The sequence below is a fragment of the Leptonotus elevatus genome, chromosome 6 (assembly GCF_054856555.1).
Source record: "Leptonotus elevatus isolate MCC_2025b chromosome 6, RoL_Lele_1.0, whole genome shotgun sequence".
Taxonomy (NCBI): Eukaryota; Metazoa; Chordata; class Actinopteri; order Syngnathiformes; family Syngnathidae; genus Leptonotus; species Leptonotus elevatus.
The window spans coordinates 1825004-1846012 of NC_141244.1; the positions used below are offsets into that span (position 1 = coordinate 1825004).

At 41.4% G+C, this 21009-nt stretch overlaps 1 protein-coding gene across 2 annotated transcripts in view; it reads right to left on the reverse strand.

The window, feature by feature from the left end:
* Positions 1-16478: 16478 nt before the first annotated feature.
* Positions 16479-21009, reverse strand: part of entpd3 (ectonucleoside triphosphate diphosphohydrolase 3) — a 45038-nt gene continuing 40507 nt past the window's right edge. For both annotated transcript variants that reach the window (XM_086078401.1, XM_086078403.1), the window contains exons 9-10: positions 20772-20909; positions 16479-17138 (exon numbers count right to left, since the gene is read on the reverse strand). In XM_086078401.1, the coding sequence (XP_085934527.1) occupies positions 16950-17138; positions 20772-20909 (327 nt within the window). In that variant the 3' untranslated portion in view covers positions 16479-16949. The remainder of the gene's footprint in view (positions 17139-20771; positions 20910-21009) is intronic.

The window sequence follows — 21009 nt, forward strand, 5'->3', positions numbered from 1 at the left end:
CTTATCTTACATCACTCTCTCTGCTTTTACCCTGCAGACAAATTTCACATTGGCTAGGTCTGCATGTCTTATCTCTTATTTTCATACCATCCGAAACTGTTTCAAGGTTGACAATATCACCATAGTTACAATGACCCATTACTAGAAAATGTGGCTTTTGTGTTGATAAACTGATCCATGCTTCAAACGTGTGTGCTAAATGCAGAAAACACATCTGCCACAAGCACATTCAAAAGATGCCCCAATTGTTGAAAACGAAGAGTGTTGGTTGAGCGTTGGTATAAGTTCAATGAGTTCAGTTCTCGTGATGATCAGGAACAATTCATGGGGGCCAGACGTGAGGTGGAGGAGTTGCAGGAACGAGAGAGTCCTTGAGCAGTTCAGGGGAAAGAGAGTTCAGGAAAAGAGAGAGAAGTTCCTTGGTTTTAAAGCTGTGTCAGCAGGGGGGTCGGGCCGTAGCCCACAGGGTCGGAGTCACACCCCTCCGTGCGCATGAAGCAGACTTGGTCGACTGAGACCAAGCTTTTGAGATAGTATTTGATTATGTTGGATCAGAATTGACAAACCAGATGCTTCATTTATCATTCTGAACACATTTCAAACATTACCACGATCATAAAGTTATTGAATCCGCGAAGCTTACTAATTAGCTAAACTTAGGTGGCTACAGAAATTACCCACATCATTCATTTGAGATAGACATACAGGTTGTGTACAAAGATAAACAACAGGAGTTACTTGATGTCAGTCAGGTACGTGTATGTCCCGAATTATGTAGACTTCAGATTAATTAGGAGCGGCAGGATTCTTGAGGATAATCGATAGTGACCGTTGGAGGGCACTGTTGTACCATACACCTTCCACGGGGCATTGTTTACCAAGGAAAAAACAACAACACATGGCTAATTCCTGTGGATAGGCCAGACCATAAAAGATGGTCTGGGGACTGCCTATCAGACCGGATTTCAGGTCTGTTGGAGCTGTGGTATGCGTTTCCTGGGGGTTATAAAACAAAGTCCAGTGCCTGCTGGAGGGAAACTCAAAGAGTCCTTTTGAACAGAAAACACAGAGTTAAGACACGCACACCATTCTCCAGGGGGAAATGTTTAAAAAGGCACATAAAAGGAAAAAATTGAGGATGACGGGCAATATTCGTTACAGTCATACAATACTAAAACTGAACGTCATTATGGACCCAACAAAGTAACACTTCTTTACACCTAACTTAACTTACATAACAACTTAGAATCAACAACCTAAGGAGTACTAGCATTAGGTAATTATTAATAACTAAATTATTAATAACTAAAATATGCAAGTAGTGTAATCGTGCAGGCCATCTGGCCTGTTAGTTAGGGGCCTCTATTAGTAAACATAGCTTGCTTATTGGTCGCTCCATTTCACACGTGTTCGTAGACGAACATTGCAGACGAGACCATTAGAGTCTGGATAGGTCTCTATGACTCTGGCCATCAGACATGATCCACGTGGTGCTGTAGGTTCCACAACAAGCACGATATCTCCTTTTACAAAGTTTTGTCTCTGACGGCTCCATTTTGATCGAGCTTGGAGCAGAGGAAGGTAACTCCTTGACCCATCTTTTCCAAAATAGATCAGCGATGTACTGTACTTGTCTCCACCGGCGTTTGGCGTACAGGTCATCCTTGTTAAACAGCCCCGGTGGAATACTGGGTTGGTTCTTCAAAAGGAGTAGATGGTTAAGAGTTAAAGCATCCAAGTCATTCGGGCCACCAGAGACGGTGGTCAATGGACGTCCATTGATAATGGATTCAGCTTCACACATAACAGTATATAGTCCTTCATCATCTAGCATTTGTTGTGTAGTGACAGACAAAAAGGTCTTCTTTACCATCTGAACCAACCGCTCCCATGCACCTCCTTGGTGAGGGGCAGCAGGGGGGTTAAACGTCCACTTAATGGCATTTTGAAGAAGAGCTTTCACCATCTTTTGTGTATTCCAAGTCTTCATGGCTTCTCTCAATTTCCGTTCTGATGGGACAAAATTCGTACCATTGTCTGATCTAATTTCTTTAACCTAGCCTCTTCTTGACACAAAACGCCTAAAGGCATTGATACAGGAGTCTGTGTCTAATGAATGGGCAACCTCCAGATGAATCGCTCGGCTGGCAAGGCAAGTAAAGATTAGTGTTTTACTTCAATACGGCATCTTTTCACAAAGATTGGACCAAAATAATCGACTCCTACGGAGGTGAAAGGCGGCATATCCGGAGATATGCGGTCCTTAGGTAGGTCTGCCATCTTTTGTTGTCCAACATTTTCTTGAATACGTCTGCAGGTGGTGCATGCAGAAATTGCTTTCCTTGCCAAGGAGTTTGCTGCCTTTATCTAAGGTATGACAACATGTGATTTCGTCGTCCATGACCTGTTTTTTTATTTAATTTTTTATAAATGTGTCTCATGAGAAGCTGGGAAATGTGGTGTTTCTTTGGAAGAATGGCTGGATGAACTGTTTCAAGTGGCATTGCTAGGTTGCTTAATCTTCCTTCCACCCGCATAATTCCTTTTTACATCTGTGGCTCTATTGAATAGACAGGGCTATTCCTTTTGACGTTTGATACACCCTTTTGCAGGGCAGCCACTTCCTCTAATATAATGGCGGTTTCTGCAGTCTTCAGGTCATCTGTGGACAAAGTTCCAATGTTCAAGCTTTCTTTGAATTTCACCATTTGGTTTTCGGCCAATCTTGGAGCACTAACAGACATTTTGACTTATTTTTGCTTTTTCTTAATTTGAATGAGTAGAGTTTTCAGTTTGAGAAACCAAGCTACTGCACTTTGCAGATCATTCCAGTCAGAATAGTAATGCAGGAGAGTGTTTGTGGCATCACAGTGCTTGGTTAGCAATGTGTTAACAGTGATTTTGGTTCTTTTAACTTCAGGATCTTCTGAACTAAGCGGGTAAGAGTCGATCTGAGGTTTAGTTTAATTATTCTCATGTGCCTTTAAGAACGCAGGGCCTTTGAACCAACTGCAGTCAAGGAAGGTTGCAGCAGCCAACCCTCGTGAAGCATGGTCTGCAGGGTAGAGCTTTGTTCCAAAATATCTCCAATGCGTAACTTGTGTTGTTTCCTTGATCCTGCTGACTCAGTTTGCTACAAATGTTTTGTATCTTTGACTGTCATTCCTGATGTATTTCAGAATACAGACATCCTGTCTGTCCAAAAGACAGAAGTTTCAAGCCATATCATAAGTTCTGTGGTCAGACTCATCCATCTTCACTGCCAGTGCTGAAGCAGTTAGTGCCATTCTAGGGATGGTCATCTGTTTTATTGGGGCCACACGAGCTTTCCCCATTATGAAGGCCATGTGGACCTCGTTCTTATCATTGGTTAGTCGTATATATAGCTCACTGTTCCATATCCTTTCTCTGAGGCATCACAGAAGTGGTGCAGTTGGGCACCGGTCTGTTGTTCAATTGTTCAATTCTGCAATCTGTTCGTGTCCCAGCAACCATTCTTTCCAGTATTATACAATGTGTGGTGGCAACTCATCATCCCACCCATAATTGTTCTGCAGGATATGTTTGGCAGTGAACACAAAAGGAGCTATGAATCCCAATGGATCATACACAGATGCAGCAGTGGACAGTATGCCTCTTCTTGTACATGGTTGCTTCTTCAGCGATACACTGAACTTGAAAGTGTCAATGTCTGCATTCCACTGAACGCATAAGGCTAGTTTCCACAGGTAGGGTTTCAGTGTCCAGATCCCGGTCTTTTGCCACTTTGTCCCAGTCCTTTCTTGGGATGGAGGCCAGCACAGCTTTGCTGTTGCTCATCCACTGCGTGAGGTTGAATCCTTCCTTGGCGCAGGCTTTTTGACATCTTTGGCTAGAGCAATGGCGTGGCTTTCTGTTAGAACTGAGTTTAAACAGTCATCAACATAGAAGCTGTTCTCAATGGTGTCAATGGTCTCAGCTGAAAGGTTGCCTTGATTGTCTTTGTGGGTTTGTTTCAGAGCGTAACTTGCGCAGCTTGAAGATGATATGGCACCAAAAAGATGTACAGTCATCCTGTAGTCCTTTGGCTCTTAAGTGACATCCCCTTGTGGCCACCAGGCAAATCGTAGGTAGTCCACATCTGATGTTTTGACCTTGACTCTGTTAAACATACTTTCAATGTCAGCCATGAAAGCCACCGTTTCCAAACGAAAGCGGAGAAGAACATCAATCAAGGAGCTGGTCAAGTTTGGACGTTGGATAAGTTGGCTGTTCAAAGACACACCTTGGAAGGATGCTAAGCAGTCAAATATGACACATAGCTTCCCTTTCCTGGGGTGGTAGACTCCATGTTGGGGTATGTACCACACCTTCCCATGACTGGATTGACATTTGGCCTGTAGGACTGGCTCTGCATATCCTTTTTCAATCAATAACTCAATAAATGCAGTGTAGTCCCTACAGAAGTTAGGATTCTTGTAGAACTTCATTTAAAAAGATTTGGCACGCTGCTCTGCCATTTATCTGTTATCTGGTATCTAATAATTGTTTTTTTTCTGAGAGAGCTCAGTATTGTTCATTTGGCAATCTTACCAATTCGACACGTCATCATAATTGCTCTCTCTCTGTCTGTTTTTTTCTCTTTTTCTTTGTATGTGCCTGAGTACCTGCGTGAGTATGTGCGTGCGTGTGTGTGCATATGTGCGTGTGCGAGTGTACCCATTAATTCACCTAAAACCCATTAAAAATCCCATACCGCTCACCTAAACCGAATACTTCAGAATCCAGCTAGAGTCGTGAGGAGACCCGAGGAAGGATCAAAGAAAAGAAAGTGAAATCCAGCACCGACCAGACTTCACCTACTCCCCACCGGGTTACCAACCAGAATCTTTCACCAACCCCAGAAACATCTAAATTCCAACAAATTAGGGAGACCTCAAGAGACCAAAAGAAAGACTGAGGAAAGAAAGGAAGGATAGATAAAGCAGAGTGAGATCCACAGATATCAGCCTCCACCGATTCAACGACCAGAGGAAGAAGCAGATTGTGTTCGAATTTTGGTAGATGCTGGTGTGGTGGATCTGGCATGCATGAAAACTTCCACCAAAGAGAGTCATTGTCGACCCCGGCCAGGACAGAGCAAGCACAACCCCACAGGCCGCGGCAGCGCCAAGGCACAACCCCCGCGCCACGCAGGGGCCACCGTCCGGAGAGCAAACCCAGGAGCGCCCCCCACCCCAACACGGCCCACGCCCCAAGCCTAGCGCAGCACACCACAACCCAGCCCCCGCTGCCCCCAGACAACCCCCACCCTACACACACAACGCACAACCCTAGCCACATGTACCACCTCCCCACCAATCCGCCACTCCCTCCACCAAGTCTCACCTTTTGTCTCAGTTCTTTGAATATGCAGGATAGTAGGACGCAGGCGCTGGCAGATCCCACCGGTCAATCGCTTTTTGCAGTCCTGGCTGACCTTGAATACGACAACAAAAGCAAACACCTTTGGACTTCAACATTTCCCCTTTCTCATTTTGAGTCTTCGTACTAATTTGTTGACATGAGGAAATGTCATGGCTTTCTGAACAGCAAATACAGAGGGCCTGGCTTTGTTTTTTGACAGGCGCTTCCTTTACAGTCGTATGAGACTGAGCTTCCTTTACAGCTGTTATGGTAGCAAAACAGCTTTTTAGACGTGTGAAGTTTGAGCCGGGTTTCGTGGACATGCGTTTGACTCCTTTGATATCCCTTCTTGCTGCTGGCTCCTGGATTTCACCAAATACAGGATCTGACATCAATTTGGCATTCCTTTCGATAAATGCCACCAGATGAGGGAATTTGGCTCTGCTTTTAGTACGGTCCATGTGGTCATAGGCTGCAGACCTCCATTTCTCTCTTAACTTGAATGGTAACTTGGAGATGATGGTTCTCCTGTTACCAAGACTGTTCATTTCATCCATGTAGTCGATCTCATGCATGGTATTGCTACACCCTCAAAGAAAATTTGCATATAAGAGTAGTGCCTTCTTATCCTCTGCCTTAATGGCAGTCCAATTAAGGGCCTTCCTCAAGATATGATGTCGCAATTTGGAAATTATTTCCAAAGTTCTCTTTCAACAGTCTTTTGGCTTCCTTGTATCTCTTACAAGGTTCCATATGCAAACAACTGTGTACAAGATCTTGTGGCTGTCCAGTGGTGAACTGTTCTAAGTAAAGCAAGCGATAACGCTAATCATCTGTTTTGCTCTCTATGGTGTGTTCAAATGATCGAATGAAGCTCAGGCACTGAAGCGCATCACCTGAGAAGGTTGAGATGTCTCTGGATGGGATTTCAGCGGTTGGGGTTGACGCAGTTGTGATGGTTGTTGCAATGTCAGCAGTTGGGGTGGTTGTTGCGATGTCAGCAGTTGGGGTGGTTGTTGCGATGTCAGCAGTTGGGGTGGTTGTTGCGATGTCAGCAGTTGGGGTGGTTGTTGCGATGTCAGCCGTTGACTACCCTTACTGTACTTGCAGCTTGTTCCATCGCTGAAGCATGTGCTGTGCATGTCTTCATGTTTTGTACACAACTTTCTTCTTTGTGGTACATCTTCAAGGCCACTGCCTAAATAGTCATCTACTGGTTTGATCTAATAGTTTTCTTCTTCCTCTTTTATCACTTCACCATAGTCTCCATCGCAAGCATTATCGTCATCCTCATCAATATTATCATCATTATCTTTGTACTTTTCTTCCACCTCCAAGTGCCTGAAAGGCAAATGCTGGTCTGACTTTGCACCAGTAACATAGCTGGCTGGCAAGACACTGGAACAGCTGGGCCTTTCCTCCACATCTTCAATTCCATCTAGTTGATTAGTGTGTAATGGATTTTCTTTTAATTGGAGTAAAGGTGAGTCCTTCACAATGGCGGTCATTTCTGTTGATCCGAGCACCTTCACTTAAGCATCTGCAGCTGCTGTTTCAGTTTGCAAGGTAAGTCGCTCTCTCTTGGCTTTCAGTTCAAGCTCCTGTTTAAGCAAACTTTTCCTCCAATGCGGCTTGGCGTGCCAACAAGTCGGCTCGATCAGCTTGAGCTTCATGACGTATTTGTGAGGATCTTGAGGTTTTTGCAGTAGATCTGGATGCTCTTGTTGTTTGGCTTTGAATTTCCTCCTGTCTTATTTCCTCATCAACTTGAAGCTTAAGTTCAATAGGAGCATGGCTGAGCCAATGGTAAACCTCAGTTTGTAATTCACGCATTGAGGCTAGTTTAGGCTTAAACCAATTAAAGTCATCTTCCAATGACTCATCCTGAGACATTAATTCTTGTATTGCCTTGTGTGTTTCAATGAATCTCACAACAGTGTCATCAAGCGTTTTTTTATGCTTCCTTACAGTTTCCATATTCGAGTAAACCAGCATCATTGATGTCATTATGTTCTTTACATTTGAGAACATTGCAAATTTTGCCTTCCTAACGCCAGTTAAAGTTCTTATTTTTTCCATTATACCTTCAAGGGTGGGTTTTGGAACCCTTTTTTCTTTAATAGTGGACATTTTTTCCTTTCAGAAGTCTTAATGCAGTCAAAATAAATTTGATTGATCTAGTGATTGATGATTGGTTTGGTTTCCTGTTAGTGTTTTACTTGACTGTTTCCTTTGATGTGTGCACAATGGTGTCCTCTTCAAGTTGAATCATGCTGTATTATACCTCAGGTGTCAAAAAGCATTTATTTCATCACATGGCAAATCAAACAGCAACATCAAAAGGCAATGCGTCTCAATTCAAATTCTTGCATCAAACATTTCGGTTCAGTAGCATGTTAGCATTTCCATTGTTCTTGTAGTTCCACCAAACATTTAATTTCCATTTCCATTGTTCAATGTTTCCACAAGTTCCAATCCATTAAATGCTTCACATGTTCAAGTCCAATTTGCCCTTAACGGCAAGGTTTTTCAATTTGTTTATGCCATTTTTCAAAGATTTCCACATTCTTAATTCAAAGACAAGTGTAGGTCTCAGCAGGGCTTCAATGCATTTGACTCACCAATTGTTTGCTCAGGGGATGAGGTCAGGAACCAGGTTATGGACGTTGGGTAGTATGAGGAGTTGATTCATAAACAAAATTAATCCTTTCAGCTTGAAATATTGCAGAATATCATAAATAATGCTAATAACGCTTGAAAAACCTTAACAAGCCGAGAGGCCCGCCTATAGCTTGTCTCCCCTCCCACACACATACACACACAACCAGAGCTAAGGCAGCCATCTTACTTTTTAAACCTTTTCCCAGAAGGAAGTGTATACATCTAAATGTAGTAGCCATACCTGGCCAGTGGGGGGCATACAAAACAAATTACCACACTATGGTTAAGACTTCAAAAACAAAGCAAAAGTAACACAAAAAGTACAACTTGCATACTTGCTTATTTCAACTTAACTTATCTTCTCTATGAAATCAATAAGTTATTAATTCTAACTCCCTTTAGAGATAATGGCAACAACACTCTTGGAAAGCATTGATTGCGTTAATTCATATCTTGGGGATTTATTATAGAAAGAAACATGTGGGCTGCTTTTTTCCTTATTTTTTTCCCCTTTTGTGTGTGCTGTCCTGAAAGACCATCAAGTTGAGTACTGTTTATCCGCATTCATCACGTCTCACTGATTCGCCAATCACAGTGATCAAATGCCCGACGCCCGACATCGATTCAACATGGCCCAACGCTGACCGACTCCCGACGTCGGATCTTGGCCTTTACACTGAGAAGTTTTGTAGGCCCTAATCCCTCGTTCAAATCTATATCACAAAATGCATTTGTTTCTTTCATATCATACAAGTGTGAGAAAACATATCATACAAGTGTGAGAAAACACCAGAAAACACCAGCATACTTTTATTAACAAATTTACATGAACACAAAAGGCACTTTGTATAACAACAATAAGAACTTATGCTGAATATTTAAAACCAAGACGGGTAAAAGTTTGAAAATCAACACCATCAGAATAAAATGATCTTCTTCTGGCCCACAAACATACCACACAGACACACACCAGCACACAGAGGTGGGTAGTAACGAGTTACATTTACTCGGTTACACTGACTTGAAATGTAATTCTACGACTAGTTTTACCACACAATACTTTTTACTTTTACTTGAGTAGATTTATGAAAAAGAAACGCTACTATTACTCCGCTACATTGGGCTACACAAAAGTCGTTACCCGCTGCCCATTCATGCATTAGATTTATTGTATTTTTACGTAAGCCCTCCACGAGACTGACTATGTGGGAGCATTTCCGCGACCACATTGCTTATATGCAGGAAATGCGGCCCTTGTTGAGGACTGGCAGGCATGATGAGAACCTGAAAGAGTCAACTGAAAGATGACGTCTTGGTGCTTTCGCTTTAAGAAACTGCAACCGATGGTCGTTGGACTGGGAGGCAGCGCTGAGCGAGTTACGCCACAATTTGTGAATGGATTGTGAGGCTTGGTGTTAAGACTTTTGATTACTGGACAAATTCATCTCTACTGAGACTGACTATTGCGTACAGTGCTTGTTCTGAGAAGAGTTCTATGTGAAGTTTGAGTAAACAGCTGCACATTTGTTTGACTCAGTGATGGGCAGAAGAGAGCCGTTGTGCGCATGAGCCAACCTTGCAAAGCATTATGGGTTATGTAGTTTATTAGATTCAATAGCGATTATTGTGCATAAGCTTTGTTGTAATAAAAAAAAAGTTCTTGATTTGAAATAAAATGAAACAACATAGACCATACATTTCAACAATAAATAACATAATGTATTCAGTGCATGTATTTGTTTAATGATACATATAATATTAGCATTATATCGTTGTGATATTATTTTTATCTGTTTTGTTCCAGGTTTATGACCTGTGGTCTTATGTTCAATAAACAAACAAAGACAAACACAAGTCATAACAATGTGTGTGTCTTTGGAATAAGATCACTGTCAAAAAGACGTATGCGTGATTAACGATTTGTATCCGTAACAGTAATAATCCGTGGTTTTTTTCAATGCTTCCATGTGAGTACAAATCAAACTTGTGAGGGTTTAAATTTCTTTCTTGTGACTATGAATATAAATAACGTGGGTCTGAATTTTTTTCTTGTGACTACAAATCAAAGTTGTGAGGATTTGAATTTCTTTCTTGTGGCTACGAGAGTGTAAAGTATTTTCAAAAGTCACAGGCAAAACTAGTCGAGCTGCAATCATTCCACCCGTGCATGCGTCAAGTAAAGTACAAAGACGGCGGACGCTAGCGACCAGGATGGACGGAGCTTCGCACAGCTCCGAGGAAACGTCATCACAGCAGGTATAGTAAACAACGTCAACGTGAATATTGATTACAATCTTCTGTTTCAATTTCATTATAACTGTTTAGATTTAATCATAACTGTGTATGTTTAAGTGCTGTCAGAGTTTCTGCTCATCAGGTCATCAGGTCTAAGGTCTAAAGGACAGATCTGGGGTTGAACTAAAATATGATGCTGTCAAAGTCTTATCCGCTTTCTCCTGTCTTCCTTCCATTATTCACAGGATTGGGGGGGAGCAAATGTGTTTTACAACCGGTTGAGCAGATGTTTGGGCTGGAGACAGGATGTCTGGCTTGCTCTGTTTACATATCATTTAACTATCTGGCCAAATTGTATTGAATGATGTTTGTCTTAGCTGAGGGAGGGGGCTTGGGCAAGCAGAGGAAGAAGAAGAAGACGAGGGGCGCGGCTGAGGATTGGGAGGAAGGGCACGGAGAGCAGAGGGAGGGACTTTTTAGAATGGCTGAACTATATTAGCGTTTGCAGGGGGAGGAGCGTTACACACGAGGAAGAACAATGGCGGCGTTTGGCCCCTCTCTGTGTCATCAAAAGCTTTTGATAATAAATCCTTCGAAGGACCCTGATTCACAGATCTCAACTCTGATTCTGAAAACAACTTTACGAACACGGGAAAACTTAAAAGGGTCGTTTTCCAACAATATCCAATTCATTAGCAATTAATATTATTATTTTTTGTACAAATATGCACTTTTTCAAATAATATATGGCTTTAGACTTGCAGGCTTACGGCTATCGCTTAATGCAAAGCAATGACGTGTCTGTCTCGCTAGTGATAATTAGCACCATTTATATATTTACATTTATCTCTATTATTTCAAACCTTTCTCCTTTAGCCAAGTTGGTGATTAGTTAATCCACATGTAAACCCCAGCATTTCTAAATATTAATGTATACAAATGTATGATTGATATTTCTACCATAGGTCAACACAACACACTGGTGTGCAGCAGGACAAAGAACACAAGTTATTAGCTAAAGCATACTGTATATCAAACGTGACTAATGTTGCAAGTATAATTTTCATTTTGTCTTCCAGCAGGTAATCAATGGCACACACACATCAGCACCTGTCAACGTGACAAGCAGGGCACAAGGTACTGTATTTATTAAGTATTACAATGTTCACAATGGTAACACTGAGTAAAAATATTAATTTCAATATCCCCCGACACTGAATACTGGTGGCAAGAACACCTCGTGTCCACAACACAGCCAGGACTCCTGAAGTTACACACTTTACATGTAATGTTGGTCTGCTGTGGTATGGGTTGTAAGTTAGATATGTAATTTATGCAATTTATTTCTCTCCCCCACTAGACACAGGAAGCGACATAGTCTCATCCATACTACTTTCGGGACCCCACAGGGTAACAATTTGATTATTGTCGTGATCACAATGGTGAGTGTTTAAAAAAAAGTGGAAAAAGAAAAGATGCATTTAATTGCCTTTTCTATTCCGCAGCCATTTACCCCACAAGGTAATATTTGTGCGGTGGTGATCGCAAGAGTGATTCATAAGTGTGTAAATTTTCATAACAAATACTTGCACTCCATTTCAGATAATTATTATTATTATTATTATTTTTACATTTTATATCAGAGATCTGAATCCAAAAGCTGTGATAATAATGGCAGTAGTTTTGCAGATGCCAGCAGCCGGCTTTCAAAAATACCCAATCAAACAGTAAATGTAGATGACAAAATTGAGATTTTCTGATAGCATGGCAAAGATGGAATTTAGAGATGTAATTTCACTTTTTTTTTCTTTTACATTTTTTTTTACCCAATAGTGAACTGTGGCTCCAGTGTGATCTCAAGAAATGGAAATCCTAAAAGTAGAGTTTTTATTTGCTCTATCGATGATGCAATTAAAATGTGCAATTTACGTGAATCAAATTTGAAGGCAAAGCACTTTGTCTAAAATGTGTTTTCTAATGAGTTTAGGAGGAGTAATGAGTTACTTGTCAAGTATTGTAAATGTGTTCTTCTTTCCCTGACCCAACAGAGATTATTCCTACCCCTCAATGTAAAAGACCATCTGTCTCGAAAACAGTCCAGACTCCACAAGGTGCAGATTGTCTATAGAATTACAGTAATCTAGAAGTAATCACAACCACCTTGTTATCTTTGCATAGTGATATTTTATTGATTGTTAGACGCGGTGGCTGACTGGTTAGCACGTCCGCCTCCCAGTGCAGAGGATATGATATCGAGCCCGGGCTTCGGCCTTCCTGGGTGGAGTTTGCATGTTCTTTCCGTGCCTGCGTGAATTTTCTCCGGGTTCTCCGGCACATTCCAAAAACATGCATGACAGGTTAATCGAACACTCGATTGCCCTGTGAGTGTGGATTTGTGTTCATCTCTGTGTACCCTGGATTGGCTGGCAACCAGTTCAGGGTGTACCCTGCCTACTCCCCGAATCCGGCTCGGATAGGCTCCAGCACCCCCACGACCCTTGTGAGAAAGTAAGCGGTTAAGAAAATGGATGGATGTTTGAATATATTTGTTAAGCCCCTGTCAATTAAAAGCATATGTGTAGGGCTGGGCAATAAATCAAATTAATTTAATTCATCATCGTTTTGAAAATCGAATCAATGAAAATTTGCTAAATCATGAAATTGGATTTGGTCTTCTGGATGATTAAAAGCTGTTGTTCTTATGTTCTGTTACATCCAGATGTTATTGTGAGTTGTAATTTTGCTAACTATGAATGTTAATGTCTGAACATTTTTCACAGAAATAATTTTTGAATAAAAGACACCTTTATATAAATGTTTGTTAATTAAAACCGATTAAAATCGTAATCGTCCTGAATGACTGAAAAAAAAATAGAAAGAAGAGATTAAATTTTTGGGCCATATCGCCCAGCAAATGCCTATATATTCTAATTGCAATTTTCAATAGTGATGTTGCATTTATGACATGTAATTGCCTAAATCAAATGAAAAAAAAAAAAAAGTAGTCCCTGTTCATTTTGAGAAGGATTTGTAGGACAAGCACTTTGTAGGCTGTTTGTGAAGACAACATTCAAAACTGAAGCTCAAGGAAGCAGCCAACCAGGAACAAGCGTGAAAGCAGCCCACCACTCAGGAGCGTGCGTTCACACAGCAAAATTTGCATATGCCACTGATAGTCGCTTGCCTCCGTGGCTTGGCTGGAAGGAAAACATTGAGTCTCCACCCAGAAACGTCCCTGGACAGTAGTGATGGGAAAATAACCCTTCATAAACCATTTGCGACATTTTTTTTACACCTCCAGATGATGGTCTTGGTACAAAGATATATTCCTGCTGTCTCTTCTTGCAGGGTGGCTCCTCCCCCCCCTGTTGTTAGTCTGAGTTACCTTAATTTTGTCATCATCTCTAGGTGTTCAACAAACTATTTGCATCAGCATTGTCATGAGCGTGGTGCAGGGATGAACTGGGCTCCAAATTCAGCGCCGGAATTTGAGTTGGAGAGGCCCACGATGCGCACCAAAAAAAAGGCATTTGTTTCCCCTCTCCTGCCGCGTTCCTACGTTCCAAATACAAAACAATAAGCGGTGACAGTGAATTTAGGTCTAATCATTTTTGTGGTAGGCTACAAACTGAAGAGAATCTTATGAGGTTGACCTTCAAAGCACTTTAGGATGTCATGTTGATGCCTGCGTTACTAAACTTGGTATAAAAATGTGAACCTTGCACTGCTACGAAATCCAAAAAAATAAAAAATAAAATCCTAGCTCTATTGTGTGACATTCAAACAGAATCAACCAAGCCAGCTACTGTGATTGTACTAAAATGTGAACTACTTTTCAAAAACGTAAACATCAGAAATTAGTTATTTAGAAGCTGAGTAAACAAAATCCAGAAACTTTATGTAACCAAGTGGTGCAGATATCCATGCAATAATAAGGCACACTTTATCTAAAGGTGAACATGTAAAATAAATGAATAAATAAAATTATTGTGCAGTTGAATGCAATAGAAGCTAAGTTTTATCAAAGGCAGTCAAATCACATACATACATTGTAAAAATTAACAACAACAGTAGCAAGTGATCCTCTTTCCTTTAGTCCCGGCCTCATGTTAGCTTTTGCTTTTATGTATGCATTCATGAACATGCTTTTTGAGAGTCACATCAATGTTTTCTTCTTGGCTTAGCTGTCACAATACTGGACTCTGCCTCTGTCTCTGGTGACAGGACTGTTAGATCTGTATGAGCAAAAACATTGTAGGCCTAATCAATAACATTAAAAAGGAACATAGATGTCAAAACTACTACAATAGTAAATAGGCTCCTAATTCCGGTTTTATTGTACTTAGAACATAAACATAAAATGATTGTGTAACAGTTAATTCTACGCTTAATACAGGACAATTGCCATCCCAGTACAACAGCCCAACACAATCTGTACAAGTCTGCTTACTAGCTCCTGCTTCATTCGGTTCTTTCTCCTCCACCTCCTCCAATGAGGCCGACACACCTTCCCCCTCCTCCTCCAAGAACGGCACCACCTCCTCACCACCATGACTGGAGTCACCCAGTCCTTCAATACTTCCTCCACTATTGGCCTTAACAGCTGATGTTTCTGCTGCTAATGATAAACATATATATAATAATAATAATGTTAACTATTGTGTTTTTAATACACATAGCAATCGATGTAAGAAAAACACACACACACACATAAATCACATAAATATCGAGGCCCTTTGTCAATGTCTCGTCAAGTTTTATCATGTCCTCATGTGCTTGTTATCCCGGTCCCTGGTGTTACCCAATCCGTTCCCCAAGCCACGTGTGTCTTGTCCAGGTGTCTCTCGTTGTCTCGTTACTATGTGTATTTAGTATTTAATTCCCTGCTTTCTTTCAGTCCTTCTCGAGTTATTGTCATTGTCACACCCATGCCATGTCCTGTCGTCATCGGGTCCTTGCCTAGCCGTGTTCCTGTTTAGTTTGTTGCTTTGACTTATGTTTTTGGACATCGTTGATTTTGTTATTTTTGCCAAGTACCTTTTTTGCCTTTTTCTTAATTAAATCCCCTTTTTGACTGCATCCCTGCCTTGCTCCTTTTGCTCTCTGCATTTGGGTCCTCCACCCCACTCTTCAACCTGATAGAATGGCTTCGACCACAGAAGGACCAGGCGGGGGCGCTGTCCCGCCACAAAGAAATACTTGTCTCCAGAGCTTTGATCATAGGATTGTTAGATGAAGCCCTGCGGCACCTGGCTTTGGCTGGTAGCGCTCTGGGTGACAGGTTGGACAGTCCCCAAGTCCCCAAACCTCTGCCACAGCACCAAGTCCCCGTTCCGGCTCCACGTTTGCCGCAGCACCAAGTCAGCGTCCCGCCTCCACGTCTGCCGCAGCACCAAGTCAGCGTCCCGCCTCCACGTCTGCCGCAGCACCAAGTCAGCGTCCCGCCTCCACGTCTGCCGCAGCACCAAGTCAGCGTCCCGCCTCCACGTCTGCCGCAGCACCAAGTCAGCGTCCTGCCTCCACGTCTGCCGCAGCACCAAGTCAGCGTTGTGCAGCACGTGGTGCGTGCACTCCTGATTGTTTGTAGTTAATTGGCTGCTGCAGCGCTGCTTATTATTGGTTACAAGGCGACAATCCGACGAAGCATTAACGGTCAGTTCACACATTGCTTTGAGTTTGTGTTTGAAGCTGACTTGGGGGACTCGCTCCGCCAGGTGCCCAGCCGTGTGTGTCCTCCCTGCTAGTGGCGGCCGAAAGCGTGGCTGCGGGGCCGTTGGGGGCTTGTTGTGGCTGTCTGTACAGCATCTCGGTGAGTCGGCCTGTACTTATAAAATAGTGAGCTGGCTGTACATATATTTCCTTAAAAGATTCATATGTGTATTGTAAAACACAAAGGGCGCAATAATAATAATAATAATAATAATAAATACCGGTCCAAATCGGCCTTGGACGGACCGCGGTTGTTCAGAATTTTTCCCAAATCCCCAATGGTCAGTCTGCCCCTGTTCACGCCACTAGAGCCAATCTATGCGTTGTTACTTTTTTTTATTTTTTTTTATTTTTTATTATTATTATTATTTATTTTTTCGGCCCACCGGGGGAAATCCCAAGTGCCCCTGTGGTTCAGTCCGCCCCTGGCGTGGTGGTTGGTTTAAAAAATATCGGTGGAAACGGATTAGCTACACAAGCACATTGGAGTGATTCAGAAGCACTTTATTAAACTTGTTAACACTTGTAAATCTGACGTCACATTAGTAGATGCGTGTGTGGCAGCCTAGCAGATTATTTTTAGTTGCGTAGCCATCATATTTTCGGGACCGAAGCACCATTACGGTCCCGAATCTTTTACTGGAGCGTAGTACCTGACAGTTCCGGCCCACTTTCACCCCTGAATGAATATGTTTGGATTTTGTTTTCATTAGTTGCATTTCTGGGGTTAATTTTTTTTAAATACTGTTTTGTATTTTTTTTAAACCACAAATAAAAAGCATTGTGAACAAATCACAGTTGTTATTTTGTGAAGTGTGCAGTGCACCAGTAATAGACCAATTAACAAAAGAACAACTTCTGAGGATAGGGTATTAACTAAAAGTGTTCAGGTTAGAATGACCATCCGCTGGGCTCTCAGAGGGTGATAGGGCAAAATGATCAGGGGCTGGGCCTCGGAGTTAATAACATGTGCGAATAAGAATGATGAAAATCAAGATGACAGTCACAATGGTCAGAGCTGAAAATAAAAAAATAAGACCAGCAAAGACAGGATCCGTCAGTGGGAGGACTTCATTCACCTCAGACGGGATCATATTGGAGCTACTAAGCATGTATCCCAAACTCCAACCTACACTCGTGTTCTTTACCTGAAAAGAAGATAAAAACACATATGTCCTCAAGCCAAAAATGTTCTTTACAATATGATGTATGTGCCCCCACGACTTTAAAACACAGCATTTTGATCAATACTGCATTTGTGAAATATGAGTTGGGCAGCAAAATCCACCCGTTTTTAATCCATCTCCAGAGGCGGCTATTTTGCCACTTGCTGTCGACTGAAAATGACATTAGGCCTCAGGTAATGACCAATCACGGGTCAATTGTTTTCTGAAGCTGAGCTGTGATTGGTCATTACCTCAGCCCTGAACAACTGTGATGTATGTTATTTTCAGTCAAGTAGCAAAATTAGTTGCGTAAAAATCGGTAGATGTTGCTGCTTAACTCATATTCTACAAAACACATTCTTAATATATCGTAATACCGTGTTTAGACTTGTGGGATAGTATATAACATACTAGATGTGAAATTTCTGGAGAAAATTGCACATGAATGCTGAATGTGAATATTTGAATGCATGTGGAATGTTGTGAATGCTTTTTAAGTATATTGTAAGATGCATGATGTGAAGATTATGAATTATTTAAAAAATGATATTAAACAGAACTTGAACTGCAATTTCCCACATACTGGTACCTGCTTTACCACTGACTTTACAATTGAGCCACAGGTGACTTGTGACAACCCTTGAAATGATGTGTAGTGTTATGCCAGTGAATGTGTCATTGAAAAGGATTGGGGATTGAGTGCTTTAAAAATGTTGAATAATGCCATCTAACATTGAATATGCAGTACTTTTTTTTTTTATTATACGAAATTGAATTTAGACTAAAATATACTCCAACCGGGATATGAACCTTGATGTGGGAGGCATTTGCTTAACCACTAAGCTAACTGACTTTAAAAGCTATGAAACACTGCGTAATTATATTCAATAATGTGGTATAATACTGAAAGCTATCAAAGCTGAACAGGGATATTAGGAGTATAATTATTTAAAAGGAAACCCGACTGTCATGACAAGTTTGTTCTATATTATTTGGTCGTTACTAACATAACTATGAGATTTATTTTTCAAAAATAATTTCCAGTTTAATATATTTTGTAGGAACTTTATTTGGACTACGCCGCCATTGTTATTTACGTTGCAACGCATTCAGTGCGTAGTGACTTAGAATGGCTCTCTTCTGAGCAATGTGAAACGCTGATAAAGAAAGCAAGTTAAGCCTAGTTGTGTTCCTAAAGAAACAACATGCGATCGGGAGAGTCACCCTCCCCCACACCTTGCTCTCGTCATTCACCAGACGCATTCAAGAGTTTTGATCGTCTCTTTAGGAACGTAATAGAGGCTTACCTTACTTTCTTTATAGGCGTTTCACATTGCTAGTGTTAGAAAAACAAAAGGACCCAAATGCAGGAAACAGGGAGGCCAGGCAGGCTTGCAGGAGGTTGAAACAAAAAGGGATTTTATTTCCCAAAGAACAAACGAAGAGGCAAACAAGGGACGTGGAAAAAACTATATACAAAGTAATCAACAAAACTCACTAGAATAACCAGTGCAAGGACAGGACGAATGGCAGACTCAGAAACTCAAACAAACACCTACGAGCAAACAATGAACCAACAAGAACTGAACAAAAGACAAGAGACTAAGGCCCCGTCCAGACGAAAGCCAGTTTCAATGAATCTTCACAAGTTTCCTTCCGTTTAAGCCGTTTGTCCACATGACGGCGTGGTTTCGGAGCTTGAAACCGATCACTTTTGAAACCGGGCTCCAGAGTGGAAAGATTTCAATACATGCCCCGTACGCGTCCGTCTGGACACCTTATGCAGGATACTCCTCTAGCAATGATGTAATGGTCGCAGCTTGATGATGACGCATTGTCGCAGATTGATGACGTATGCGCCAATTCTCGCGTGTCTGCGCGTGAACTGTCAGTCTGTCAACAACAATGGCGGATTGACGTGATGTAGTCGTTTTGCACAGCCTCCACTCAGGTGAGCTTTCTTATGCTTTTGCAGCAAAATATTTTGCTTCTTTATTCCCACGTTCAACAAGTGGTGTTGTACTTTAATCACCTGGCATTGTCACTTATCCTGTGTTCGTCTTTTTCATGTTGTTTTGATACATGCAAAAGTCATGTTTATTCTGTAGATTGCAATAACGTTTTTTTTTCTTAAATAGTGTCCGTCTTCTTCGCTGATTCTTCTTCACTTCCCGTTAACTCCCTGTGGCTGCGCTACAGCGCCACTCCAGACTTAGCAAATACATTACAGCCGTTAAACATCCTCAGCTTCTTCTTTTGGACACACGCAAGTCTTGAAATGCTTCTGTGTATACGAGATTTGTTTGAGGAACGAAGCCAGCTTTGCTTCTGTCTGGACGGGGCCCTAAATACACTAACACTGATTGACATGACGAGACACACCTGGGCAAGACACAAGTGGCAGGGGGCACTAATTGGTTGACACACGAGTAAGGTCAGGCAAACAGGTGGATCACATAAAGCTTGACATCAGGCAAACAGGTGGATCACATAAAGCTTGACAAGACAAGGGAAGGACACAGGGACAACAGAAACAAAACCGATGACACAGACAAAAGACAAACAACAAATCAAACCCAAACCACAACAAGAGGCTCCTTTCAAGTAAATTCATAATGTATTTCCCGATATGATAGTCAGGAGGTATAGATGTATATAATTTAGCATAATGCCAAAGACCTCCGAATGATGATGAGTGGAATGCCGACATAGAAAGTTGAACGTCAGTCCCACTGAATAAAAAAAATAAAAAATAAACGTTAAATTGGGCAAAATGTTTAAGTATGTTGAATGAGGAAAATATGAGCCTAGGTGGCATGAGTTTTTGGAGCAAGTTGTAAGTAGGATGTTGTATGTGGGAGTTGAATGACGCCGAAAAAGTGAGGATAATAAGCGAAATAAACAATCGAAATACCAAAAGTGTGAATGCTGAAAATTATTGTAGAGATTTTTAGGGGGTTGACTTGCCCTTTAAATTATGCAGCTGTTAATAATTTATTAGAACCTTCCCAGTTTCTTGTAAAATTCCAAAAAGCCTGTCAATAGTCTGTTGTGTTCCAACAATGTGTCAGAAAACCCACATCCCCATTACAGTTCCCATAATGCATTCAAGTGTGTTTGGAACAATTGCCAGAAAGTCTCCCAGACACCCAAAGGCAATGAACAGCACACACAGCCTCTTGTCAGTTGGCTTGTCATTTGGGAACACTGCCAGCTGTTGAGGAACATCTCTTATGTGTGAGCTGCTATGCCATGGAAAAAGGGCCAGCTACTTTGTTTGCTCTTGTATCACACATGAATAATCCCCTTCATTTCAGGGAGCCTCTTTGCCAGAAAAAAAGTGCCATAGCCTCAAGACACCCTGAACTGAAACATTGCCTGCCTTTCAATTTATTTAATTGCAGATGATTTGGATGTAATCTTTGAGATGGGTGGCGCCATTAACAACATGTTTGCAACAGCTAACGGCTAGTGGTGACAGCACAAGCATATTATTGCTCACCAACTTGGTAAAGATGTCATTTCACATATATCGGTGTATGTCTGTGCACACACACAGTGAACACTACACAAAATATACTGACTGGGTTGTTGTTTTTTTGTCATTCAACTTACCTTGTTTTGAAAGTGAATATCTTTCCATGTATTGGTGTCAAATTTGTAACCATTGGTCAGCAAAGTGAAGATGTAATGAGATGCGAAGCAATAGGTGCGAAGGTAGTTGTGAAAGATCCATGTCATTTGCATCCTCAGCTAAAAAGAAAAATAAAGGAAAAATAATGGGTTATTTTATAATTAGGATGAAAAATGTTACATAGCAAAGATAGCAAATGTCTTCGTTACATATGGGTTC